This window comes from Lactuca virosa, chromosome 1, assembly GCF_052849685.1.
Source record: "Lactuca virosa cultivar CGN04683 chromosome 1, Lactuca_virosa_CGN04683_v6, whole genome shotgun sequence".
NCBI lineage: Eukaryota > Viridiplantae > Streptophyta > Magnoliopsida > Asterales > Asteraceae > Lactuca > Lactuca virosa.
The window spans coordinates 174,447,607-174,463,812 of NC_136426.1; the positions used below are offsets into that span (position 1 = coordinate 174,447,607).

Below are 16,206 nucleotides of genomic sequence, written 5' to 3' on the forward strand. Positions count from 1 at the left end.
TATAATCTTTTTATTTAAAAAAAATGCAGAATCTTTACAAACATTCTAATATTTATATTATTTTTTGGACATAAAATAATTATATAGTGCACTAATAATCACCATCTGCTTCTTTAGTATTCTATTTTTGAATTTGTATTTTGGAATTCAGCAAATCTCATATCGTTATAGAAAAAAATCACATGTAATTCACATATGGATCACATGTGATTCACATGTAAATCATAAGTCAATCAAATATGAATTACATGTGATTCACATGTAAATCACAAGTAATTCACATGTGAATCACAAGTGATTCACATTTGAATCACAAGTGAATCACATATAAATCACAAGTGATTCACATATGAATCACATGTAATTCACATATAAAATCACATGTAATTCACATGTAAATTACAAGTGAATCCCATATGAATTACATGTGAATCACAAGTGATTCACATATGAATTACATGTGATTCACATGTAGATCAGAAGTGAATCACATAAGAATTACATGTGATTCACATGTAAATAACATTTAACTCACATTTGAATTACATGTGATTCACATGTAATTCACATATGAATCACATGTAAATCTTATATGATATATACATGTGCATTTTTGTGAGTGTTCTAGCATTAATCAAATTTTTTAATTTTCTTGTACATTTTGAAGAATTTGTGGAAAATATTGAAGAGGTGAAAAGTGATAAATTGAAGAAAATATGAAAATCTTATATGAAGAAATGATAACATTGTGAATCTTCGTAGCATTTTTTATATTTTATATTTTATATTTTATTTTGTATCGAATAAAATACTTGTACTATTATGTTTATAGATTGATTAATAAAAATGAGATTTTTTATGATTTACTTACGAATATTATAGTATAAGTGATATGCATATATATATTCATTTGAAAAAAATATGCATATATGCACCTAAAATGTTGATTTTTTTTGTTAAAAAAATTAGAGTTTTTTTTTAAATATTCTACTTCTTTTATATAAATTTACTGATTTTTAAAAATTTATATATATTTTTAAAAAATTTAGCTTTATTAAAAAAATTGAAGTTTTTTTAAAAAAAAATTGCAGTTTTTTTGAAAAAGTTGCACTTTTTTTTAAAAAAAAATTGCAGTATTTTAGAAAAAAAAAAATTCAGTTTTTTTGAAAAAATTACTGATTTATTAAAAAATTTGCAGTTCTTGTAAATACATTTTTTTTTTCAAAAAAATTGCAGTTTTTTTTTCGAAAAAATTATAGTTTTTTTTGTCAAAAAAATTGCAGTTTTTAAAAAAAAATTCAAATTTTTAAAAATTTATGCGTTCCAAAAAAGTTAAAAAAAATCTGCAGTTTAAAAAAAACGAAAATTATTTTTTTTATAAAAAAATCCAAAATTTTGTTTTATAATATTAATTTGAGCGTTTTTTATTAATATTTCCAATAATACAAAAAATTACGTGAGATTGGTATGATGACGATCATACCCTTAATGATTTGATTTTGATCCAACGCTCCACCTTTAGTTCATAGGTTTTCGGGAAACTATGAGTTCTCAACCAATCTCAACTCTGTCTATATATATATATATATATATATATATATATATATATATATATATATATATATATATATATATATATATATATATATATATATATATATATATATATACACCTTAATATTATTTAGTTGAACTCATTTGTGTGGTCAATGACACGTTCTTTCATCTTTGTATTCAATATGTGTTTGATCAAGAAAATCTTGGTTGCCTCTGAGTGTCTTCCGTACATGTTAAACAATGTCTTTTATATGTTATTTTCACGTCGGCAATGTTTAGCATATGTTCTTTGCCAATGACATCTTGACCAAACCAAGGGCCCGTCGATGTAACATATCACAATCTTTTTTCTTAATGCCCTCTAGTTTTTTTGCACTCAAAGATAGATATAACTTTTTACAATAGAGATAATCCTCGATCAACATCCTCCAAAATCGAAAATCATGACCTTTAAGTTTATCGATGTTGATGTTCTCTTCTTCATTAGTATAACTGACAACAATTTTGGGTAATAAGTTCCAATATCGACAAACACAAGGACAATAATATACACGATTAAGCTAAGAGTATGAAATAGGAACGCAAGGAGATATAATTTGATTCACTTGATTAGTGTGATCAAGTGACGTCCATAGGCAAATTTGAGAGATTCTATATTTATTTCAAATGTTATACAAGATGTATGTATTTACTACATATAATAATGACTTACACTTACGTCACTCATGTATCGCCACTATTATCAAAAGGGTTGCAATAAATGATATATATTTGTAATTGATGTCGACGTAAAAGTTATAGGATGGACCAATGGGCCTATGACAGACCAACATAAAGAAATAAAACCTATTCTCTAAGATTGTACAGACATTAATACCAAAGCTTATGAGAAGATATGCTTTGTTGCCACTTCGGTTTACAAAATAGAGACCGTGCTTCGGTACTTCTGAACGAGACTATACATCTTTGGTGTTCTCTTCGTTCGGATATCCTCAACCTTCGCTGAGACCAGCTTTGTACTTTACTATAGGGCGAAGCTGATGCTACGCTAAAGGACAAATCCTTGAATCGGCTCTTTAGAATGTTTTGCCATTGAGAATAGACTCCAAATTTCAACAATTAATGTTCACAATTGATAGTGTCATACTCTAAAACTAAAAATTATTTAACTCGAGACTTAGGAGAAAATTCGTTTAAGAATAATGAAGAACTTAGTATATCTATCAAGCTCTATATGATCAGGAAGTGCCATCAATATATGAAATTGTTGAAATATATCCAACAATTTGGAAGGTAAGATGTAAGTTGTATTCACAAGCTGATTGTAGGTGGCAATTACGGGCATGTAAACATCAACCTAGCAAAATTAATATTTAAGGTGGTTACTCATAAAAGAAAAATATACTAATTGATGTGCTAGCTGTCATATACAATCAATTGGTTTGCATATATTAAACAAATCAAAACCTATTTTGTATGAGATATAAAATTATTACACTATGCCAAAATTATAATACTATTATGTATTAAATGTAAAATTTCTTAAGTAAAGAAAATCTAGAAATATTATGAAAGGTAAAATAGTTGAAAGCTATTTTGTATTGAAATAAAAAAAAATTATATGCCAATTGTTATTTGTATAAAATATAACTTTTCTGAAAAAAATTAAGAAAAATATTTTAACTACACTAAGAAGAAAATCGCTATATTTTGGCAATTAAATTAAAACATTCGTAGACATCATAAAATATTTAAGCTCAAAATTCGATTATCAAATAAAGATTAATTTTCAGCTAAGATCACTAAAAGAATTTCATTTGAACCGGATTACATATCATTAAGGTATCAGAAAACATCAAACAAAACATTAATATAACATAAAATATCATGATGTAGTCTCATTCCATGCTAACCCCAAATGAGTTGGGCAAACAACATTTATTATATATATAATACAATCATAAATTCAACATTCGTAAACTCTAGAATCTAGATGCATTACGTGTTCTAACGAAAGACTCGACCAACTCTTGCTCTATGTATAACCAGAACCATCGATCTCTGCCCGTGTAGCTTCAACAATTTAAGTGATTCTGCAAATATATACAAATATTTTATTAGTCTAACTAACTTGAAGAATATTTCTAGTAATCCATTGACATTAGTTCTCAAAGACTACATGAAAGATTAACATCAATCTAATAAAGGGCGTTATGCATGCAAGTGAATCATGATCAATGATGCAACCGAGACACGTTATGTGTTCTTTGGTAAGAGAGTATAGTAATTTACTTGGTACAGTCAACGGTAGGTGATATAGTGAATCCCAAACTAATACCGCAGTTTCCCGGGAGAGATTTAGCTAGCCCAGGATTAGGGTTTAGGCTTTGGGAAGCCGACTTGAGGCATTTACAAGCCGCTTGTCTGTCAGCAGTAGTGCTAGCAGCTGCCGCAAGAGCCTTAGCACCCGAGCAACAAGCAGGTGGAGGCATCCCACTCCCACTCCTGAGGTAACTCACACAAGGTGCTACATCCTGGATGACTGTGCTGCAAGTAAGCACAGCATCGGAGGAAGATACGAACAGGAGAAACAGCGACCCAATCATGACTGTTATCAATGGGGCAGCTTGGGTTGAAGCTTTCATGGTGTAGATTGAAGGTAAGCGAGAAGATTTGCTGAAACTTAAAGCGTTTGAACTGACTGATTTTTTGAGTTGATTTTGGTTATCTTTATAGTAGAAATTGAAGTAGGCCACTCGTGAAAAATAATTATTTTACGTGAGTGATTGAGTGCAAGTAAAACCGAAATGTTTTTCTAAACTTTTGGGTTTCTTATTTTTGTTTACAAAGTCAAACAGATTTATAATTAAATAATGAGAAAATCTAATGAAGGACGAATTAGTTTGTCGATCATGTAAATTTTGTCCATAAATACATATGTACAAGTCCATCTATGCATATGCTGCATGCTTGTATACAACCATAATAACCATTGAGTTCCCTAAAAATTAAATGGATTCCCACGTGTAAGCATTGAACAAGAACCAGTGCGCAACCGGAAACGATATGATCGGTAATGTCAATCAGGCCCGTTCGTGCGAGGTGTGCCACCGCATTAGTCCGGAAAAAAATAATTCATTAATGGATCAGCTGGTAATAGGTGGGCTTTTACACTCATTTCTAGTTTACCGACGATCGAGACTAGCTTCCTAAACCCTTTGTTTTATTATTTTTCCCTTGGTCGGCAATTAACGAGTGACATAAGTCACAGACGCATATGGGTTTGCTGATAAACACGCATCTTCGGTTTATTGTTTCTTTTATTCTTTGAAGTTAATTTGAAGAATTTGGGATTACCAACGATCGAGCCTAGCTTCCTAAACCTTTTGTTTTATTACTTTTCCCTTAGTCGTCAATTAATGAGTGACGCAAGTCGCAAACGCATTGATAAACATGCATTTTTTGGTTTTTTGTTTCTTTTGCTCTTTGATGTTAATTTCAAAAATGATATGTTATTCTTTGAAGTTAATTTCAAGAATCTTAGGTTTATTGATAAACTTGTTATTCTTTGTTTTTGAAGTTTTCTATTTTTGTTTTTTTATATTTTTAGAACGGCAAGTTAGTATATGTGTGGGTATCTCATTGTTAGAAACATCTTCTTAGACACTATGTTAAGGTATAGCTATTGGAAGTTTTATAAAAGTTGTATTTATACTTACATCATGTTTGAATATTTTACTATGCAATGTTATTATTGAAAGTGCATTATCATAGCATCAATCATTTGTGTGTGATGGAGTCAGTAAAAGAACAATGGTGATCATGCATCATATGAGCAAATTGCATAGTCCTCATAAAGTGTCGACTAAACCTAGATGTCCGTATGGGGAACAATTACGGGGCTTTTCCTGGATGAGTTTGTCTCCGGTAAAGGTCAGCGTCTTGAGTCACTTATGTGACTATCCCATTTGGGGTGAATTTTACGGGGCCTTGTTCGATATATTCCGACAATGGTCATCATTATTAATCACTTATGTGACTAGCCCATTCGGGGTGTATTTACGGGGCCTTTTTTGGTATAATCCGACAATGGTCAGCGTTCTTAGTTACTTATTTGAATAGCCCAATTTGGGGTAGCCCTTACGGACATTAGACTTGACAAGTAGACGAGGCTTAGGAAGGCCTGGGAAGAATCACATTTAGTGAGGTCATGCATAACATTCTTTGCATTCTATTTATTAATGCATGTCAAGTTATAGTTTTATCAAATGACTTTAATAATGATTTTGTGTCTAAATCTATGTAGCTCACCACATAATTTTTGTATTACATATTTTGTTTGGAATGTCATGTATTCTAGGTTTTGAGATACATCTTATTGTGTTGATGAGATAGATAAAAGAGAACGAATGGATAGAAACTGAGCATAGCTTCCATGTCGTAAGCAACCTTGCAGGTACCACGGTTTATTTGTATTAGTTGAAATACACAAAAGAATATTTTTACAAATGTATTTGTAAATGAAATGAAAAAATGGGACCATATTTTTTAAATGGGGTCAATCGACAAAAATATTTTATAAAACATAGTATAAAAGACCGGGTGTTACATTCACAACCATTTCCATTAGAGGATCAATGGCAAAGAACTTATAGCACGTAAATAACAAATTTAATAATAATAAAAGAACCACTACCATATAACATAATATTCGATCACAGTGTAATGAGAAGTTTTAAAGTGGTCACCACCATTATATATGGGTTTTTAAATTGAGAACACAATTATACAATGGAACGATTATTAGCGAATCACTTCTTATATTGTTGCTAAAGCTTATGGTAGAAACAAAACATATCTCGAATAAGAACAAGAAGTCAGAAAAAAAGATTCATATACCATTATCATCAACCCCGCCTACCTGACTCATGGAATTTGGATAGCTTCTACCTTACATGCAACCTTGTCTAATCGTCTTACCGACCTCTTAGTAAAACACAAAGTTAACATTGCATGTTAACAGTCAGATATCCACAAACACGTACATCAGAAGAAAATACAAAATTAACCCCATAAACCAAAAGATTAATCCATGTTCAACCAGATCTATAGCAACTAAAACATAAGGAAGAATCAAGAAAAATGTACCCTTGTACATGTAACGCTCGGTTCATGGTATGTATTTTAAATCAAAATTTGTTCACTCTTGTATACAAACTTGACGAGTTGGAGGCCCAAAACTAGTCGAGTAGGAATGGAATTTGGACACGGGATGTAAAGTCTACTCGACGAGTTGAGAGCCCTAACTCGACGAGTAGGACTGGGAGAGTGAAACCCGAATTTTCAGGGTTTTACACCCTATTTAAACACCTGAACCTCCAAAGGATGGCCTCATTTACAACCTCCAAGTCCCAAACCCTAAATTTCGAAACTCTAATGCCTTATGTGAGCTTGTGAGTCATTTTTTAGAAGAAAATTGTGCATTTGAAGCTTATGGAAGAAGAAGAAGCTTGAGGACTCAAGAAGAAGTGAGTAGATCCAGATACTTCACTCCATTGGCAGCATTTTTTGGTAAGCAAGTCTCAAACTTGCTTAATGATTACTTAGATATCTTTATCTTCAGCTTTATTGAGTTTTTGGTGCAAGTAGCATGGTCCTTGGGAAATGGACGTCCCAAGTGAGTAAACTTCCAGATCTAGGACCTTAAAGGGCTTTCATGGCATAAAGGTGCAAACTTTATGGCCATTGGAGCCCCATGCAAACTTTAGGATGTCATTTTGGCCTTTTAAGCTCCAAAAGGCCATGCATGGAGAAAAAGTCAGAGACTTTATGTGTTCATATAGTGGCTAGGGTCTAGATCTCAGTTTGTATGCCTTAGCTTGAAGTATTATGGCTATTGGATCAAGATCTGGGTCTTAAAGAGTTAGGGTTGGAGCTAAAGCCATTAAGCAAGGCTATTAACGGGTAAAGTTGGAAACCTTACCCATAAAAGGACAATTTCAGTATGTAGATGAAGTATGGAGCTTAGATCGGAAGGATAGGAGCTTAATCTATTAAGATGGCTTAACAGATTGAGGAACTCGTCGAGTCCATAGAGGAACTCGACGAGTTGGTTCGAAGTACCCTGAATCTGTAAAAGGGAAAAACTCGACAAGTTCAAGGATGACTCAACGAGTTGACTGGAGAAGTCCCGATTATGTGGATAGGAGGAACTCGACGAGCTGTGAAAAAACTCGACGAGTTGGATCGCGATTTCAGGGTTTATGATTCATGGAACTCAACGAGTTGATGGACCAACTCGGCGAGTTGAGTCAACCCAGGATGTTGACTTTCCAGAATGCTGACTTTGACGAGAGTGTTAATTATGACTTTGACTTTGACAAAAGTTGACCCTTAAGGGGTTATGAGTACGAAAGAAGAATTAAAGGACATCTTTTATGTGTAGGAGTTTGAGTGGGGTTGAATTCAGAGTCGAGGACAGTTCAGCTACTTCACGTCATTTGAGGTGAGTTACCTTCCAATAGAAGTGGGTTGAAGGCACCAATGCAGGCCCACTAGTAGTTGATTATAGTTGAGATGATTGTCTTTGTGATAATTGTCTGGTATGCCATGAACTGTTATGCTTTATGTGCTAGTATGTTGTGCTATTATGTGATAGTTGTAGGAGGGATGAGATAGACCCCGTTACCGGTCGAAAGGACCGAAGGGGTAGGCCAGCACCCAGATATGCGAACGGAGTATGTGATTTATGTATATGTGCTAGGATATTATGTGCTAGTGGTAGGGGTGAAATATTCCCCGGTTACCGGTTGGAAGAGACCGAAGGGGTATGCTAGCACCTAGATATGCTAGAAAGTTACTGGTTGAAAGAGACCGAAGGGGTAGGCCAACACCCAGATATGTTGGGCAGTTATCGGTTTAAAGAGACCAAAGGGGTAGGCCAGCACCCAGATATGCTAGGCAGTATGTTATTGTATGGTATGTCGTATGATGGGGGAACTCACTAAGCTTTGTGCTTACACTTTTCAATTTTGGTTTCAGGTAGTTCCTCTTCGAGGGGAAAGAAGCTGGCATGATTGCAGCGCATCACACCAAGATTTCCGCACATGAGATCTTTGGGATTTACACTCTGATATTGTTTTATCATGACATGTTTTGACTATTGATACTTTGATTTTCTACTGTGGTTATTTTCAGACAAATGGTTTTATAATCAGTATATTAAAAATGAAATTTTGGACCGTATTTTTGGGATGTAACAGTATTTCTTTAAATCCTTCGAAGAGATTTACGTGGAGAGAGTTCTAAGAGCCTAAAATAAAGATGCTCTTTTATAGTCGCACTCGAGAAGCAGACACAACAAACTTGACACCTTTACACCCGATGAACACCTTGAACATGGAAGTTGGAATCTGTATTACGCCGTGTAACGCCCACATTTCTAGGCTAAGCATTAATATTACGATTTAATAGTTAGGGTCAACAATTGTAACATATTTTTAAGTAATGAAGTGGAATTATTTGAGTATTATGTGATTTGTGTGCAATATACGTACTTATAACGATATAATAAGATAATAATAAAAAATATGCGTAAAAAATAGAACGAAGATTTGACCCAATATCTTTAAATAAAGTTGAAGTCCTCATAACAAGTATTTTGGGGATATAAGGAACGCTGAAATCCGACTTACAACGAAGAAGTTATGACCCGTCGAAGTTTTGCGACAAAATCGGCACGGCACTATGTGTCGTAAAAAGTGACTTTGCGATAAAATACCTTTTAGCCTTAGCTATCTAAAAGAAGGTCATAGTATACATTAAACGGAGAGCATTCATATTGAGAACGTCAAAATCTTACTTCGTTAGAGGAAGTTATGATTTTTCTAAGATTTACCATAGCAGTTTGAGATCGATCGATTTTTAGCCGATACAATCTAAACGAGAATCGAAGATCTCATTAATAGGAGCTCAACGATATAAAGAAAGAAGAAAACGGACGTTTGATGACAAAGTTATGAATTTTTAACGGACTTTATATATCAAAGCTTGTTAAAATATAAATTTCAAAATAAAGTCAAAATTAGTCGACGAAGTCTAAACGAAAGTTGTAGATCACGTCGCTGCCTACGCATGGATGTAAAGAATGTCAAAAACGGAGCTTGTATGCGAAAGTTACCGAATTTAGAAGTTAATTAAATTATGGGATTATGATGCGAGGCTGACACGTGGCAAGATATAGACCCTTCCTTTCACTCTACAGCTTCACACCGAATTGCGACATCTGTCCCACGTATGCCGATCATTAGGCTTAGTACACCCAGCGTATTTCGAAGTTATGCCCCACATACTCCCATTTCTCATCCTATAAATAGAGGTGGAAATCTTCCATTTTTCTCACACCTTTCCCATTCCTTCTCTCTCAAATACCCTACTTAGCCCTTCCCATTCCATAGCACTTCCCAAGTGCTAGAGGCGAAGCCCAGAGTACCAGAAGGCTTCGAGAAGAAGAGCTTTCGGCTCAGCAGTTCTACCCCTCCAGAGCCTCGGCTCCTAGCTAAAACCCCGTAGTAAGTGAGTTATGCTTACCCTAATTTAAGTATAACTTATGTTTAAGTTCATTATCATTATTATGAACCTATAAACAATGCATGTGCTAAGTATTATAAATTCTATAAAATGTTATTATAATACCTTTTAACTGCTCACGGTACCAGGAATCAGGTTTGAAGGGCCGCATAGGGTAGTTGGATTTCAGAACAGCTTTAATGCCAAAATGGTCCTGCACTCTGGTGTTTCATGTCTAGTCCATGTCTGTACATAGTAGTTGAAAAGTATTGTTTAACACTTATATAATACAAGAAAAACAATATTGATCGTAGCCCTGGAGTTAATGATAAATCTAGACTAATAACTAGTCGCAATAAATATTAGACTAAAATCTAGTGATAATTATACTAGGTTTCGTCGAAGGAAAATAAAATCTATAGAAGCGAAGTGTTGCCCAAGTTTGGAGTCATCACTTTAACAAGTGAGTGCATACTTACTTTCATCTTACACATAGATATGAATTATTTAATATAACTTACGTGCTATGTGTGCATATTATCTATGTTCTTGATATCTATGCTGGATGAACAAAATATACATATTTTCTTCGATTTAAACTGTATATGTATTTTATACCTATAATTTTGATGGGTAAAGATGGGTAGATGATATAGATGATGAAATAAATGATGAGAAGCCTCCATGTTTAAGCTGATTTAGTCATCTAGCGGAGTATAAATGACGACCACAGACTATTCTAGACAGTCTAGTGGAACGCTAGTAGGCTCGCAACATGTAGGCGTTTGTGAATGATGTGTTTACCAATGTACTCCATCCCCCTCATGGTTTCCTTACTGACATATATTGTTGAGGAATCCCCTAAGCGATATTGTTTTCTCGATGATGATCCTTAGGCTAACTACCTTGAATTAGATGCTTTAGGGATAGAAAGTGAGGATAACGGGAACGGGTAATCGGGACGAATGATTTGATGAAATTAATTAACTTAATTATTGTGTGTTTAAAACCTTATGTGCTCACTAGGCTCCCAATCCTGACCCACTCACTTTCATGTATTACATGTAGTGGCGATAGAGCACAAGAGTGATGATCTGATGAGACATCAATGGATTATAGGCCATTAGAGTAGTAGATGTTGTAAGGCTTGTACTATTTATGTTTATGCTTACGTACTGTATTGACAATGACATCCCAACATTTTTAATATAATGAAAAACCATTTATTCAGAAATGCTTTGATAATTTGCTTATCATATTTTTAGGAACAAAATTTCGCAACATATTTCTTCAAAAGTATACTCTGGTTTTCAAATAAAGAATAAAAAAATCGGTCTTTTCTGGCCGTGAAATTGGGAATGTCACAGTTGGTATCAGAGCATTAGTTTAAGCGAAGAAGGAATTTGTAGGATTTCTAGACTTAAACTTAGAATGCTAAGCGATGATTGTGAGATGAGTGTCTGCTATATTTTAGACATGGGCACTAGTTTATTTTATGAAAGATGTCTAAATTGCTTTTATGTGCTAAATGAATTATGTTATAGCTATAAAGATGATTTATATGCGATTATTTGATCAGATCTATGGTCTGTTGCCGACCGGATTTGGAAACCTTATGTGTTCAAATTTCCAAACGTTCGTCTACGAGATTAGAACTGCCATGTAACTTTTCGGAGTGACAAGGAGAATTTAAACATCTATCAAAAATAAATATCTAAATTCACCTACCTTGGTTTATAGATCAACATGGCGAGAACTCGAAGCGGATTTGGAAACTCTCTAAGATCAAGAAGTTTGCCATTGGATTACCAGCAGACTCTGGTCCAATGGTCAAACAAGTAACCATCCTGAAAGCCACCATCTGGGCAACTAATAATGTTGAGACCTAGATAAGGGACAAGGGTCTGGAGAGAGCTGAGGTAGGACAGAAAAGGAAGTTTGATGGCTCTTGAACATCCAACAAGAAAAACAAATTCTCGAAGTATGGTTCCAAGAAATTTGGAGGAAGAGGAGGTGAAGCCAGCTGGTGTGAGATGTGCAAAAAGAAGCACTTTGGAAAATGTGACGGGGAGGTGACTTGTTTCAAATGTGGAAAGTCTGGGCATTACACCAATGAGTGCAAATTCCACAAGAAGGTGTGTTTCGGATGTAATGAAGAAGGGAATATTTCTAGGGACTGCCCAAAGAAGAAAGAGGCAGCAAGGCCTAATGTTCCGCTGAGGCCAAAGGCAAGAGCATTCCGGATGACCCTGGAAGCAGCAAGGGGTGAAGCAGATGTCGCTTCAGGTACCTTTCTTGTAAATGGATTGCCTGCCAATATATTGTTTGACTTTGAAGAAAGTTTCTCCCTTATATCACATAAATTTGGTGGAAGACTAGCGTTGCCTGTAGATAAACATGATAATGCTCTAGTTATAGAAGTTGTCAGTGGCGAATTCATACCTATTAATGATTGCATTAAAAACATCGTCATCGACTTGAACGGAAATAAATTTCACGAGGAGTTGTTACCCATTGAGCTGAACGGATTCGACATCGTACTAGGAATGGATTGGCTTAGTGCGAATGATGTCGAGTACTATGCAGAAAGAAGATGGTGAGAGTAAACCTGTTGGGTTATGAGCATTCTAACACTCCTAAGTGTACATGCAACCCTAAATACCTTGGATCTATGTTTTCTCTATTATACATACAATTATGAACATCCAAGGTATTATCCTAATCTAGCATACAAAATAATAAATATAACAAGATAGAATACATACCTCTTTGATGTAGAATGTCTTCATGAAGCTTGAGTGCCTAGTGCCCCAAGTGTGACACCTCAAATGGTTCACACAACACCAAATACACTTGGAATAACTTGAGAGAAACTTGAACACTCCTTGAAATCGTCTAGCCCTCACACTCCCACATTAGTGCCAGATTTCTTGAGCCATGGGATTCTTTTATATGGTGGCTATTAGGGTTACACCATGTAACTCATAACTTTACCCATTCCTTATGCTCCATGGATTTTAACCTCCATGCAGTATCCATGGGTCACCCCATGGACTTAGTCCAACATAAGGAATCTTGGATCACAAGCCCACATATATAAGAATGAATGATTTACACAATCAACCCATATATTTAATTAGTCTCCTTTTGATCACATAATTAATTCCAAATTAATTCTTGATCAATACTAATTAAATAACCTTATTAATATATATTAGAACTTATAATATATTAACCAACCTTAAGTGTTATTTCTCTCATTATAGTCTATCCAAATGCATGATGCCATGCAACCCAAATGGACCATGCCGGGTCGGGTCAAGTCTTACCAATTATAGTTATGGACTTAGACATTAATCCAACAGTCTCCCACTTGGATAAGTCTAAAACTATTATTGCGTATGACTTCATGAACCGATCAGCAATCGTAGCTCTCAAAAGCTTCTGTCGAACTCTGACCTTGTCGATGAACTCTGACCTTTGTCAATGACTTGTCCATTAGATAAGGGATCATATAGTCCTCCATTCTAGATATCATATGGACTGAGACATGGATTATCAATCATTCTCTCTGTCCATTTGTTGTTTCCCGATTTCCGATTCATGATGACTGACTGATTGAACAAATCAAATCAGTCCTGGCTTGGCCAAGCACTCACATGTATCATCTTTAAATCATCGAGGGGCCCACAGATATCGCTTTTATCCCTAAGGTAAAAGGAATGGATAAACTTCGACTCATATGGCTTGTTCTACTACTTGTTGAATCATACACAAAGGCACGTTTTATAACATCGAGTTACCAATGCGTTTTCGTGCAATCAATGTATAATCAACTCATAGTAACAACTCATATCTCTAGGTTTGAAGAATATAAGATATTATCGTCTCATGATCACTCGTGATAAAATCCATGAAGTGATTCAAATGAGCGCGAGTTGAATCCAATACTCAGAACTTATGAGCACTCATGAGTGTTGTAGCACCACTTTGTCCACCAACTTGGACCTCTACAAACCAACCCATGACAGTCTTGATTCATATCTACTTCCAACATATGACCGACTGTGGATGGTTTGAATAACTTAATCATTCAGGAAGAGCGACTTAGTTATTCTGGAAGTCAAAACATGCAAAGTGAAACACAAGAATAAATGAATCAAATATGGTATCAAACCCTATGAATATAAATAAACACTTTTATTTATCACCATACTGATTACTCATTATTCATTGTTTCGGTTTTATCAACTTTATACTTGAATTTAAAACAATAGTTGTCCCATGCTCCAAGCATGTACACTATGTTTTCTAAACACTAGTCATGCCATACACCAAGTATGCATACTATGTTTGTCTATGATCTTTACTTTGTAAAATAGATCAATTGAACATCACTCCAATGATCCTCTTTTCACAGTCCGAAATCCTTACTGCAAATGCAAGAATTCCAAATTCATGCCATTTACTGAAATCTGTTAGATTCTAAACTTATATGCATTGATCCTCTTAATGATTATGCACAATGTCAGAAAGACTTGACAACAATCATTACAGAGCATTCCAAAGGAGATCAGCTCCTTGGAACCATCCTTCTTTCATTAAGTTTCCTAATCTTACACAGATTGAATAATTTCTAACTTTGAAACATTTCCATATTCCATTTTGACTATCACTTCTGAACAAGAGTTGCCTCCTTACAGATTATGTCAATATGGTCCTTCCAGAATTAACATTATACTTCCAACTGTCCTTGAGCAACCAATCTTTGGTAAACCTTAGACTGTCCTCGACAATTGCTTAATCATTTTAGTCATATCCAATTCTATACCTTTTCCCTTCATAATGCCCCAGGCATTTGGAAAATTTTAGAAGGGATGAATATAGCACATGTAATCGATCCTATATCCGAAGCATATGGGACACGATTCATGATGTCTCACATAAAGACTAAACCAGTCTTTTGCTATAATATTTCCATTTCAATTTGCCAAGTTCTCAAAATTCAGATTATGAAAAGGGATGCCGTAATCATAATCGAATTTTAGAACGCAAATAATGGACCCATATATAGAATTTCCTTATGTTGAGCCATTCCAACATGAAATTCATATATATATCCTTGATTAAATACGATTAAAATCTCAATCTAAGCTTTTAGAATTGAAATGAAGTATAATTTCCTCTCCCTTAATTATAGCAAAACAACTTTTTCAACCCCTGCAACCTCACGAATTAAAACTTTTGTTTTCTATAATTAACATTGCTAACTTGCAACCTTTGTCATAATTATCATGCTCCCACTAACGTGATGATTATTAGCATAACACTTATGCTCCCACTAGCTTTGACATGTACTCAAATTTCAGCTGACTTTCTTACCAAAGTTCAGATTTCTGATACTAGATTGTTTTGATAAAACTTTATCAAAATCATACACCTCTCTTAGATAGCTCACATGTGTGTCTAAACAATTTTAGAACTATGAAAAGGGATGCCGTAATCATAGTCTCAATTGTTTAGACCTTTGCCACTTCTCACAAGTCCATGTTAGTGTGCCGGTAAACCACACACGCTCCACTAACGAATTTGAGAATGCAAATATCACAATTGCTATCTAGCTAAAATCTACTTAGTGAAAGTGTTTCCTCACCATCATTTTCATGAATCGGAGAGAAACCTTATGACACTTAGATTTAATAGTGTATGTGTTCTTATCCATGTGAATTTGTCAAAACCATAATCACAAGACAAGGTTAGTGACAAATCCAAACTCATATTGATTAAACTTGTGCAATCTTAAATTCTTGCCATTTGGCAGCTCAGGTGCCTGCCATTGCTTCCAAGTAGTTGTGCAACCAATTGAGAACTCTCAGAACTCCTATGCAAAGCCAACTTGAATAGGCACAAAAATTTCAACACGATAGGTTATAAACCTCAAGTCGTATGCTAGTGAAGGACTTTAGGTTTTATTCTTGATTAAGTCTTGAAACTTTCAAGAGCTTTAAGACTCCCACTGTCCTCTTGACATATAAGACTCCCTTGGTCAAATATTCAAGAGATAGTGCGGATTATTTATCA

General features: G+C 34.5%; 1 protein-coding gene across 1 annotated transcript; it reads right to left on the minus strand.

The window, feature by feature from the left end:
* Positions 1–3,430: 3,430 nt before the first annotated feature.
* Positions 3,431–4,275, minus strand: LOC145107459 (non-specific lipid-transfer protein 1-like). The gene is made up of 2 exons (XM_079044362.1): positions 3,850–4,275; positions 3,431–3,650 (listed from the first exon to the last, which is right to left on the minus strand). Exons 1-2 carry the CDS (start codon positions 4,200–4,202, stop codon positions 3,641–3,643), a joined length of 363 nt encoding a protein of 120 aa, XP_078900488.1. The 5' UTR covers positions 4,203–4,275; the 3' UTR covers positions 3,431–3,640.
* Positions 4,276–16,206: the final 11,931 nt, after the last annotated feature.

Excerpts from the sequence above, each read along its gene's own strand:
- LOC145107459 (XM_079044362.1), bottom strand. The coding sequence starts at position 4,202 with ATGAAAGCTTCAACCCAAGCTGCCCCATTGATAACAGTCATGATTGGG.